This window comes from Crinia signifera, chromosome 12, assembly GCF_055691185.1.
Source record: "Crinia signifera chromosome 12, ASM5569118v1, whole genome shotgun sequence".
Lineage (NCBI taxonomy): Eukaryota > Metazoa > Chordata > Amphibia > Anura > Myobatrachidae > Crinia > Crinia signifera.
In genome coordinates, this window is record NC_139228.1 from 34,285,681 (window position 1) to 34,299,133 (window position 13,453).

The 13,453-nt window shown below is 46.1% G+C and overlaps 1 protein-coding gene across 7 annotated transcripts in view; it reads right to left on the minus strand.

Moving 5' to 3' along the window:
* Positions 1–13,453, minus strand: part of KCNH5 (potassium voltage-gated channel subfamily H member 5) — a 523,150-nt gene that overhangs the window by 226,880 nt on the left and 282,817 nt on the right. For all 7 annotated transcript variants that reach the window (XM_083167681.1, XM_083167680.1, XM_083167679.1 and 4 more), the window contains one exon: positions 3,505–3,633. In XM_083167681.1, the coding sequence (XP_083023807.1) occupies positions 3,505–3,633 (129 nt within the window). The remainder of the gene's footprint in view (positions 1–3,504; positions 3,634–13,453) is intronic.

Here is a 13,453-nt window from a genome sequence, read left to right on the forward strand (position 1 = left end):
TGCGCTGCTGTTGAGGGGTTTTAGGATCTTCTGTGCCTACTGCAGCTGCTCCAGTCCTGCTGTGGTTGGGTAGGGTAGGTGGATAGTTGCAGACTTGCTCTGACTGCTGCAGCAGCTTCTTCCCTGCTGTGGTTAGGAAGAGTAGGTGGATAGTTGGAGACTTGCTCTGGCTGCTGCAGAGCATGCTGTTTGCATACCACAAAACTCTATGGTTTTGCACAAGTACACCTACGCAATCAGCCAGTGGTCATCAGAGCACATACAGTACCTACTGTCTGTTCTCAGAAGATCCCCTATTAAGTAGAACTGTGTCCATATAAAAGGGGAGGTGCGCTTGGCAAACCAATGAACACCCCATCAAAGTTCAACTTCCCACCACTTTATATTGCCCTACCCAGGCCACAAATACTTGAAGGCAACAAAATGCATGACATTGTTCTACTATTTTCAAAAATGCACTACATTTACACCTAACTAGGGATTGAAAAATGCTTAATTCTGGGATTCCCGGAATCCCGCAATTATCATATCTAAAAAAAAACACACACACCCCCATCACACACATTAACTAGGGGAGCAGGCGGAGGCTGTGGGTTGTTTAGGTTGAGGCAGTGGGTGGGTGTTGCGCCTGGCGGTGAGGTGCCGGGCGGCTGAGCTTCTTAAGTGGAGCCGGGACTGGGCTGCGAGAGGGTTCTGGTGGCTTTGGTGGTACAGCAGTGCGGCCTGCGCAGCGTGACCTATGACCTAATCAAGCTGCGCAGGCCGCACGCCGGGGTTAGGAACAGCCGGGCTGCATCTGAGCAAGTGCTCAGACACAGCCCGGCATAGACTGCGCATGCACAATCTAATCCCGAAAATAAATACTCCAATCCAAGACATTTTGGGGCCAAATCCCGGGATCCTGCCAATCCCAAATGTGAGTTCAATAACTTTATATTTACTAAACAAGCATATTTCAAAGCCACAAATCATTGGCAACAGGTGTCAATGTGAAACCAGCCTGTTTGTATTATGTATTGTGTATAATAGTAGATGACCTTGAATCACTTTCTTTTGTGCAGGTTTCCAGGAACTATCCCCATGCGATAGGTTGGTTTTCTATGCACACTAGCTGCCAGCCTGCAGCCTTCGATCAAAACCCAGAGCCCATAATGCCAGAATTTATGGGTCTATAGAAAGTGGGAAGGACTAAAATAAAGAGATTTGTAAGACTCACTGAATTTTGGCCCCACCACCACCCATGGCTCTGTGATAAGGGGGCAGGGATAAAATAAAGAGACTGTATGGCTTTAACTTCATCTTGGCTTCACCCCCTTCCATAGCCCCACGAATCATGGCAGGACATTCAAACGGGTGAAGCCTAATAATGCAAAGTGCCCGCCCCAATAGAAACCGGTCATACGCAAACATTTTGACCATCAAGAAAGCTATGGATGATTTGTATTGCTCTTCTTAGCTTCGGTCTCTGTAGAACCATAAAATAAGAGTTTTATTCTCCAAGTAACTATTTTCCAAACCCATACTCCACTCAAGTAACCAAATGGCACAGGTTGTACCATACTTTCCCCAGCTATCTGTATTGTCATGGTATCCGATGCAGACTCTGTTAACATTCCCAGAGATGGTGTATCAGGCTGATATTTGTGTGATGGGTAGAGTACAATACAGGGGCGGTCTGGGCCAGGGTGCCATGTGACCCCCGGGCCGCTTACCCAGTCACTGGCTGCGGGCCGCCCTGGATCCACCTCCTCCAGCCTCCTGCTCTGGCCGTGGCTTCCAGAACACGGACCCGGCTACAGCAAAATGGCCGCCGGCCCCCTGCACTGAGGACATGTCCTCAGTGCAGGAGGCCGGCGGCCATCTTCCTGTAGCCGCGGCCGTGTGCTGGAAGCCACGGCCTGCGCAGGAGGGCTGAGTGTCGTAGGTGACCTCACCGGTGGGCAGGAGGGGCATGTACTGCGCTCTCCCCTGCCCCCCAGCAGCAGCAGATGGAGAGACAGCAACAATGGTGAGTTGCTGGTGGGAAATTCGGGCACTGTGGGGCATATGTGTTTCTGGCACTGTGGGGGCATATCTGGCACTGTGGGGGAATACAGTATGTGTATTTGGCACTGTTGGGGAATATCTGGCACTGTGGGGCATATGTGTCTCTGGCACTGTGGGGGCATATCTGGCACTGTGGGGGCATATGTGTCTCTGGTACTGTGGGGGCATATCTGGCACTGTGGGGGCATATGTGTCTCTGGCACTATAGGGGCATATGTATATCTGGCACTGTGGGGGGCATATGTGTATTTGGCACTGTGGCGGAATATCTGGCACTGTGGGGGCATATGTGTCTCTGGCACTATAGGGGCATATGTATATCTGGCACTGTGGGGGGCATATGTGTATTTGGCACTGTGGCAGAATATCTGGCACTGTGGGGGCATATGTGTCTCTGGCACTATAGGGGCATATGTATATCTGGCACTGTGGGGGGCATATGTGTATTTGGCACTGTGGCGGAATATCGGTATGGGCCAGTGCTCTGGACTTGCCCCCTAGGCTAAAAGTTGCCAGCCAGCCCCTGGAACAATACTAGAGTTAAGTCCTCTATTAATTTCTCCCTATTCTGCTGACCTGCTCTTTTATAATATAATTCTGGCCATATGCAATGCAATTAGGGCAATTTGCAAGATATTGTCATGCATTTAGTCATAAACCAGCCAGATAATGGTCCTATCGAGGACCAGCAAGATAATGGTCCTATCGAGGACCAGCCAGATAATGGTTGGTAATAATAATAATAATAATAATAATAATAATCAAGGAGATTGTTAATAATAATAATAATAATAATAATAATAATAATAATAATAATCTCCTTGATTATTATTATTATTATTATTATTAACAGTTATTTATATAGCGCACACATAATCCACAGTGCTTTACAATCTATATCTCTACCACATATACACACACACACATTAATTCTAGGCTTAATTTTCTTGGGAGCCAATTAACCTACCAGTATATTTTTGGGATGTGGGAGGAAACCGGAGCACCCGGAGGAAACCCACGCAAGCACTGGGAGAAAATACAAACTCCACAAAGTTAGGGCCACGTTGGGAATCGAACCCATGACCTCAGTGCTGTGAGGCAGTAATGCAGTAGAGTGGTGTGATCGGCTTAACTCAAAGAACCAGGATGTTAACTAAAAACAAGGCAGTCCTGTAAGATCCTCTAGCGATGTATTGCTAGTGCTCCCCTGGATTCCTTACTTACTGTATATTCCTTGCATATCAACACTGTAGAACTCATTTCATTCCATTAAAAACTCATTACACGTAAGACATTAATCGTAATTTATATTTAGTGTTATTATGTTGCATTTTCACCAAGGTATCTGTAAATAACTTTTCATGGAACAAAAAAACAATGATTTCCTGTAAATGATTTGTTGCACAAAGACAGACACTGCACGCGGCATGCATCACTAATGAGGTACAGAACAATTACCTCTTGTCGAGTCATCTTCAATTGGCTGTTTGAATAAAGTTATATCTTTGAAAGTACAAAGAAATAAAACAACCTTGTCGTGTTCATTCCTTATTGGAGCGATCTGCATGTAAAACCAAACCGGGGTTCCTACGCAGAGGGAAGGAAGAAATAAGATCAATGCATTTCATCATTCACAAGCAACAGCAATATTGTAGATAGAGGCAATGTTATAAATACTATAGGTGACTGAGGCGTTACTGAATGTGACTACTACTAGACATTGTAGTAGTGTATGGCCACCTTTATACTTACTAAAGCCATTAAAAAAAGGCAGATGTCCCATGGTATGCACCCACAAAGGCTTATTAGCGATTGAGACGGGTTGGGATCTTTTGGTCTACAGAAGGCATGTCCAAACTGTGGCCCTCCAGCTGTTGTGAAACCACACATCCCAGCATGCCTTGCTATAATTTTAGCATTCCTTAATAGCAAAACTGTGGCAAGGCATGATGGGAGCTGTAGTTTCACAACAGCTGGAGGGCCATGCCTGGTCTACAGCTTGTTGGTCGACAAGCATTAGGTCGACATGGGGTTAGGTTGACATGGTTCTAGGTCGACAGGGCAATAGGTCGACACAAGCATTAGGTCAACAGTGTCTAGGTCAACAGTCGTCATGGACACAGTTTCCAGTGCACCGCATCCCCTCTCATCGCTGGACCTATCCCCATGTCCACCCAATGCTTGTCGACCAACAGGCTGTAGACCCAATGACCGTATCCCATTGAGACGCACTGCCTCAAAATGATATTGGAAATGTTAAGTTAAAAGTTAATTATTAGTTTTATTATTTATATATCGTAAACATTAAACCATAGAAGGAAGATGGCCGACTTAATGTCAACTATACTGTACGAGATGAAGTGTGGTTTGGGGCTGCGGAGTGCTACACTAGGTTGTGGGTACCAGGGGTTAAATGGGGGAGGGGGGTGTAACTGAGTGGCCAATTTAGACTTGTTCATTGTGGGCTGAATGTGTCCCTGATGGACCCGAGCCATTCGTTCCATTAGGGCCACTGACAGGGGGGTGCTGTGAGTACAGCTGTCCCAGGCCCCGGCCCCTGGAAGGGCCCAGGCAGCTCATTTTGCCCAACGCAACCCCCCTAACTGCCTCCGCTGTGCTGCATGCGCTGCGCTCAGTGCACTGAACAAATGCACATGCTTCTTCAATGCAGGACGCCGGCGGCCAATTAAAAAGCTGCACCGGCTTTTGAGCCAAATAGAGCTCGCGTACCATTAGCCAATCAGAGTTGCTGCTGGTACACAAGCTCTGATTAGCTTACCAGCCGGTGCTGCAGTTTAATTGGCCGTCGGCGTCCTGCATTGAAGAAGCCTTTGCTTCGGGACCTGCTGCATTCAGCAAGAGGGGATAAGGGAGCAGGAGTCTGGCGGTGGAGGGAGGGAGATGGGGAGGTGGGGCCCAAAGGGGTCCAGACTGGAAATCAGTCCCCATAAAAATGCTTGAGGTTCCCCTGCAGGCACAGGCATGGTGATGCCTGCTTGCTCATGTGAAATCAGACACCCGCCATGAATTGGGAGGACGACAGCCGCTAGCAAAGTCAATCAAGGCTGATTTCGCCTCCTTGCGGCCACATGTGAGGGGATGTGTTAGCATACACATCTCCTCGCATGAGAGGGGATTTGCAGGAGGGGAGGGGGGGGGGTGGAGTTCAGCCAGGCGGCGTTTACCTGTCTGCTAGGCTGCAAACATATGCAGCCTAGCAAACAGGTGTGAATCAGAATGAATGCAGCAGGTTTTAAAATATGACAGTTAGTAATGACTACAGCTGTGTACCAGCTAGGTAACCTGGAAAATGTGGACCGTTGGTAGATCTCGAGGACCGGTTTGGCCACCCCTGCTTTACATTTACTACAGTATATGGAGTGAGCTCAAATTGAGCAAAATACATTGCCAATCAATCAGGTTCTAACTGCTATTTAAGCTGTGTTTCAAAAAATGACATTATCTGATTGGATGGTACTTTCTCGCTTTCCAAGGTTTGATACATCTCGACAAAACTCAAAGTACAATATTAAAAAAAATAAAAAGTCTCGTGAAATCAATTAACAGCAATTCTTAAATAACTATTGACCTGGAGATTAGCAACCCAATAACTTGCTTTATTTCTCTCTGCACTGCAGCTTTCCTAGGGAGCCCGAACATTGATCATTAACGAGCGAGTCTTTAGCTCAGCTCATTATGAAAGAGCTTTTTAGGAGTCTTTCCGGACAGATCTAAAGTCTCATTTCAGGGATTTCTAAAAATATCTACGAAGTGAAGATTTACAATATTACAGCTTGTAATAAAGGTAACTATAAAACCAAATACAGTAGATTGGTGGAACTTAATGTATATTGCTGCACACCATACTTCAGTGTTGTCATATTACATATTAATGATGGCTTTCTACCCTATCTTTATCTAAAAAGTGACTGAGGGTCAAGTTACCTCCCAACTGTCCCAATTTTTTTTCCGGACAGTCCAGTTTTTTGGGGACTGTCCCAACCACGGCTGGCAGTGTCCTGCGATAGTCCTGCTTCTATCCCTGCTGTGTCACCCCACCTTACCTTCAGAATGTAAGCTCTAATGAGCAGGGCCCTCTCTCCTCATGTGCTTTTCTTAAAATATATCTCTGCCACTGTTATAATTGCGTCAGTGTCCACTGGCTAGTCCCCATAAACCCAGGGACTAGCCTCAAGTATTACATATCACCCCAATGTATCCTCCAATACCATACCCTCCAACATTTGAAGGGCAAAAATCGGTACAAATTCAGAAAGGGGCGTGGCCTAATGGAAATGGGCGTGGTATCGCAAAAAGGGGCGTGGTATTACACACTGTAACACACATTGTAATGCCCATTACACATTTTAGTAAACACTGTAATGCCAATTACACATAAGGCCATACACGGTAAACCAATAAACAATGTGCCACACATCATGATGCCCATTACATACTATATAACAAACCATAATGCCCATTACATACTTGACAACTACATGCTGCTTACCTACATGCTCATGTTATGCAAAGAATAGACACTGAGTGGAAAACACAAAAATCATACAAACACAGCCATAATGCTGACAAGCACAGCTAGCAGCATCTAATTTGCAGGTAATTCCATTGTCTTACATGACAACACTTGTATACAGTACAAAGTCTGGGGACATATATTGTTGCAGGACTGATGCATTTATATAGAGTGTACTATTGCAGGGCTTATGCATTTCTATAGGGTATACTGTATACATAATATGCTGTCTTTCATTCCAACCCCCCTTTAAAGTGATTATTCTAAAGCATGGCATTTGTGTACTCTGTACACAAACAAAATCAGTTCTGTAAAGCACTCACAAAAGGGGCGTTTGTCATCCTTGCAGCAGGTCCTAGCAGCAAGAGCAGCAGCCTACTCCGTCTGTATTTTCAACTCTCCTGCCGCTGGACGGCCACAAACCAATAGGAGCTTGTGATCTGGCAGCCGCTCCTGATTGGCTGTCAGACCGCGAGCTCCTATTGGCTCGCGGCCGTCCAGACAAGGGGAATTGATAATATTACTGACGGAGGGGAGCAGGGCAAGGACCGGATCACCACACCAGGCTGCTGCTACTTATTTCACTTAAAGGTAGAGAGAGACTAGATCCAGCCGGGCAGCGCGCACAGACAGTGCTCTCTGCCCGGCTGTCAATTATTTAAGAAAACCGGTACATTCGGTACAGGTTGAATTTGCCGGTACAGACCGTTAAAAAACGGTACTGTACCGGCAAATTCGGTACTGTTGGAGGGTATGCAATACCTTCTACAGCCACTCTATTGTCGCATCTTCCATAGGTTTCTATGAAGAATGCAAAGCATTCCTGATATCGGCCTCCACTGCTATCGCAATATTGCAGTAGCCAGTTGTAGCCTGAGGGCTACAGATCATGGGATGTAGTTCTCGCCGGTTTCCCCAGGAATTCTGCACCGGAAATGGCCACTGTGGATGGTGGTCCCATTGATCGTGCATGTACAGGTGGCCCGTCGGCCCTCAGAGAACAATGTAGGGATGGGCTGCTTTCGGAGCCTTCGTCCGTGCGGGTGCTAGGTGATATAGTATATTTACTCGATATATAAGTCATATATTAGGCATCCCCCAAATGTATGAATAAGGGGTTTGTAGCAGGTAACTCTGATAACTGCTGCAATCTCTATATTGCAGCTGGAAGTCACACCGCCCATAGGTTTCTATGGAGGATGCAATGTTGCCTGATTTACCAATATTAGAAATGCAAAGCATTCACAATATCCTTATTCCATTGGAGCCTATGGGTTACAGATAGCGGGATGTAGTACCGGCAGGGTCCCCAGGAACCCTTCATCGTAAATGGTAGTAGTAATGATTGCACATGGGCAGGGCCGTCTTAACTCATGGGCAGTTGCCCTAGGGCCCCAAAATGTTAAGGGCCCAAAGCCTTCTAACCCCCGTCGGCAAGACCCGGGACGGGCCCCCCACCCCTTATTGCACCCTGTACTACCTTGGCCCTGAATAATACATTAGATGCAGGTGCATGGGGGTTGTCCCGGACCATGATTGGCTGGTGGGCGGGCCTAAGTCCCGGTCTGGGGGCGGAGCCCCAGGTGTAAACAAAACACCGGACCGTGATTACAGTGCTGCAGGGCTCCCGGGGAAGCGCTGAAGACGTCCGTGAGTATGTTTTCTCTCCACAGGTACCCCAGTGGATTCTACTGGAGAAGGGGACCGATGCTTCGTGGCAAAATAGGTGAGTTTGGATGAATGGGCTCCGTGTGTAATAAAGTTGTACTGTCAGTGTGTGTGTGTGTGTGGGTGTGTATTTATTTAATTGTTTGTGCTACTGTGGGACTACAAGTCCCAGCGGGCCCTTTATTGTCCCACATGCTGGGACTTGTGGTTCTCCAAGTCCCTGCATGTGGTGCAGGTTTGCTGGGTCTCATAGTTCCACAGCAGTATACAATAGTTTCTCTATCTTTTTACACAATTATCAGCTCGATGCCGACCGCCCAGGGGCATCGAGGACAGCCCCGGGCTTCAGCATGGGCAGGTAAGTTCTGGAGGGGGGGGGACCCCTTCTTTGGGGGTGTCTCCACTCCCCCAGGACCCCTGCCCATGCTGACCGGTCAGGGACCGGCTCTTGAGCCTGGTGCTGGTTTTATAAAATCCTGGGGACCCCTATTTGTTCAGCCCCGTGATTTTATGAAACCAGGACCGGTCTTTGAGCCCGGGGCTGGTTATGCTCATGAGGAGGGACCCCACGCTATTTTAAAAAAAAACTTTTTTTTTTAACACAAATTGCACATTTCTGAAAATCGCACAATTTCATGCCTAAAAATCACAATTTCATGCGACAAAAATTTTTGCAGCGAATTCGCATCTCATTAAACATGCGAATTCACAGCAAAAGTGCAATTTTTTAAAAGTGCGATATAGGGCGATTTAGGACAACGGTAATTTCACTAAATCTCGCCCTTAGTTTCAGCTTAGTTTCAGCCTGTCCCCAGAATGGGCAATATTTGGGATCATACCCTCAGCAACACGTATAACAGAAGGAGTACGTAAACTTTTGATTATTATATCAGCAATTGCTAAGAAATGTATTTTACAGCTTTGGTTACAGGCCCCCTTTACCCTCTTTCTTAATAAGTTACACTATATATTTAAAATGGAATGGTTGGAAGCATCCTTGAGAAAAGATATAGCTACTGGAAACATTTTTAACGCATGGGAAAGGTATATTAATACTCAATTTCATAATATAAAGATCAGATATGGAAATGTTTTCAGAATACACTTAGGTATGAAACTTGTATGAATGCACAAGACCCGCCGATTCTTTTTTGAATATTATATAATATCAATATTTTGGATTTCAATCTGGGGAAAATATGATTTGGGGATAGTAATTGGGAAGCGGATTCGGACCCCCCCATGCCATGCAGTGATATTAATACTTGTTTTTCTTATTCTTTTGTATTTTGTAGTGTATGCACAAACTAATTGAAATTAATTTTTATTTATATGTTTCAATAAAAGAAAGTTAAAAAGAAAAAAGAAAAAATGAAGCAACAGAAAAAGACAGAATGAAACAAAAAGAAAGAAAGCAAAATAAAGTGGAAAAAAAAGAAAGAAAACATGCATGAACAGAAGAAAGAGAACGAGAAAAAGAAACTACTAGAAGAAGTAAAGACAAAGAAATAAAAGAAAGAAACTCTGGTTTTGGTACTAGATTTTTTTTTTACTTTATATTTAATTGTTGGTTTAAGGATATTGCAAGGTGCACTTTCTAACCACTGCTAGATGATCCTCTTTTCTATGTAATTTAGAGGCATAGTTTAGTTAATTGCAGGCCTGACCAAATCTATTAATTTGCTTTGGGCTTCTGTTTGCAACCTCCTTGGATTCCAACAGACATCTAAGTAGGTTTTGCCCTTACAGCAGTTAGTGTTTCAATGCATAGTTCCAGGTGCTTAACCCAGTACCTATGGGATAACATGCATTAGCAGTGGGTTTACCGCAAGAGAAAATTGGCCTAATATTGAATACAGTAGTTTTAGGTGTTAAAGCTCAACACTATTCTCCTGCCGTAAACCTAGAGCTAAACGAATATATCATCAATTTACTACAATATGTAGGCTAAGCAAATAGTAGGGTTTAATTGGATTGGATGGGGGTTCTAAAACTGTTATCTTGCCTAGGGCCCATGGTATCTTAATCTGTGACTGTGTGTGTGTGTTTGGATGAGGTTGGCGGTCAAGTGTGGCCTAAGGGCGGATGATATCTGTGGGCTTCAAAACTTCTGTTGTCATCCCTGTATCCAAGAGGTGAAAAGAGCATCTTGGTTGCTGGGCATCACAATGATGGCATGGCCAAGTCACAAAGCAGGCTTCTGAGGTGCTACATTGCCCCTAACTCTTCACACACACACGGCCTGTCACGGCCTGGACTTGCTGTGTTCCGGCACTGACCTGGGTGAGCGTGTGGAGGGCGCAGGGAATTGGAAGCTGGGAGGCTTGAGATATCTGGAGCTCATACATGGAGGGATGGAGAATGATGACCTGCCGGGGACACAGAGGATTGGCTGAACCTAAGGCAGAGGCGCGGGGTATAAGCCGACAGCGGTGTTCACCAGTGACCCCCGCAAGGGGATATGGACTTAGCTGCGAATGCCGACCAGGTCGCAGCCCTCTACCCAGGTTCCTCTGTGACTTTGGCAGGGTTTGATACTCTGGAGACTGGTAGAGCAAAGATGTTATGGGGTGATCGATGGCACTGAATGCTTGGTAGCAACACAGAGGGCACGGAGGAATGTAGGTAGCAAGGTGTACACAGTATAGGGGACTGAGTACCGTGGGATGCGGCCTGGGAGCCGGAGGAGAGTACTTGTGATGCGGCCTGGGAGCCGGAGGGGACTCGATGGGGATCGATGGTAAACGATGGGGATCACTGGGGATCGTTGAAGCGGCCTGGAAGCTGAAAGGTGACGGGCATGGGAGCCCACTGGTATCCGGACGCTGAGCAGGTAACCTGGGCTGCACAGAGAAGGCTGGATCACACGGCAGATGGAACTCGTGGAAGCTTCTGGCAAGAGTGGAATAACCAGGAACGCTGAGGATGGAAGCAGGTAACAGCGGACTCAGGTAACCGGACCTCTGGAGCAAGGGGGGGAATCTTGAAAGGAGCTTGACGCTGGAGAACTCGCAGGGGAAACTGAAAAGTTGTTCAAGATGGGGAGGAGACTGGGAAGCAGGCTTTTATTCCTCCAGGTGATTAGGGAATCAGCCGCAGGTTTGTGGAATTAGCCGCCGCAGCAGTACACAGACCAGGAAGTAAGCTGGAGTTTACCTGGATCATGTGACCCGCAATCAGGACAGGGAATACACCTGGAGTCCTAGGTGACACAGGGAATGACTTGTGAGCAAGAGACCTCGCGCCAGGGGTTGCAGACTGTACCAGCAGCTGATCTGCGGAGCAGATTACACCAGCGTGCCGGTAAGGGGCGCATGCGAGCGGCATGAGAACCGGGGTTCCTGACAGTCACGTGGCACATGTTCATCTGCTGGTCTTCAAATACCAATATTGTGACAGTTGAGACTACCCGGTACCATTCTACCCAATATTAAACAACTGGAAGGCTGAATAAAGCTCATTCACTAATTGCACAATAAGTTGATGGACATTTACTCCTATTTGTATTCCCACCACCAATTGTAGTGCATATGGAAATGTCCATGACATGACGCACATTCTAGAAGTGGAACTTCACAGTCCTTCCTAGTTTACAATCAAGCTCTTCATTTATTAGACGAAATCCACTGTTCTAAATCTCTGTAATTGGCCCATTTATCATTTAATATTATGTGGTTAAATCACCAAAAACAAAATGTATTCAGGGGTTACCCGCAAATACTAAGTATCACCTGAATGTATCAGGAGGGTCTGCAGCAGGAATCCGCAAACCCTGCATTGCCGCCCGCCTAACCTTTGGTGGAGCAGCGTTTACATGTTCGCTAGGCTGCTAGCATACCCAGCCTAGTAAACCAGTCTGAATTAGGACCTTTGTTTGGCTTCTAAAAATGATTTTTTTTGTGTCTACTGCTATTGCTAGAGGAAATAGTAATGTAAAAGTTGCATAGTGACTATCTCTAGCAAAATCTAAAAACGTTGTGTGAATAATGTACACAAAAGTACCGCATATTGCACTGTTGCAAAATGAAAGGGGAAAATCTGAACTATTTCACGCAAATTTGGCAACATTAGTTTCTACATCATTTGTTAAGGCGGACCTCCTGGCGATCCAGTAACAACCGCGTTCTCCCGATGCAGATGCTGGAAGGATTTTAAATCTCAGTGTTCTGAGCACAAAAGCACAGCGAGGAGTCAACAGCAATAGGAGAGAAACTTTACTTCAGCAGGAGAATATGTTACTGGCTCACCGGGGAGGCCCCAGGCACTGTCCGTCCCGCTAATTGGAGATGTTATATGATATTGTTATGTGTTTGGACCGTACAGCATGCTCTTCAGGGACAGAGACTGTTGTCAATGATTAAACATTCTCTGTAAAGCGCTGCACAATATGTTAGTGGTGGAGAAGTAAAATAAGAATGAGATTAATAATGTGCTGCTGGCGTTTCTCTTTAACCCCACAGCGACTGAAAAGCTCATTATTTGCAGCAGGCATGAAGCGTACGTGCTGTGGGTTTTTTGTTTTTTTCCACATGGCCAAGTACAGTCGCACATCTTATGTACAGCTATGAATAGTTGTAGACTTATCAACGTAATCATTATTTATTTGCGGAGCATCGCCATAGTACAGAGTGCAGCTTAGAGAATATGTATTATTCTTATCAGCATAGTATAAATCAGACATAAAGGGGTAAATTTAATGTTGCCCCACTTCTGTCCTGACTTTTCTCATCATGCACCGGCATACCTCCTAACATCTGGGGCTTGTGAAGAGGGACACTTGCGTGGTTCCGCCGCGAGCGCCCAAAAAGGGAGTGTGGCCTATGGAAAGTGGGTGTGGTCTCACAGGATGATGCTTCCCACGGCCACTCCCCCATTTTTCACCCCTCTGCAGCGCACAGTGTCTATCCCCTTCAGGCCGCGGGACACTGACGCAGGAACGTCCCCAAAAACCCGCGGAAAGAGGGATAGTTGGGAGATAAGTGTAGCGAGGGAAAACGAGCCCGCAAGGGTACAATAAAGCTACAATAAAATAACCTACACCTACGTAAATTAGAGATCAAATACAAAACGCTGTGAGGGCATCTAACCACTTCTGCCCTCACCTAACGTCACATCCTCGTCAAAGAACAGAAGTGGATCTAGGCACAACTGTAAATTTACTAAGATGGGAGTTCTATTGAAGATGGGGTGTTGCCCACGGCATCC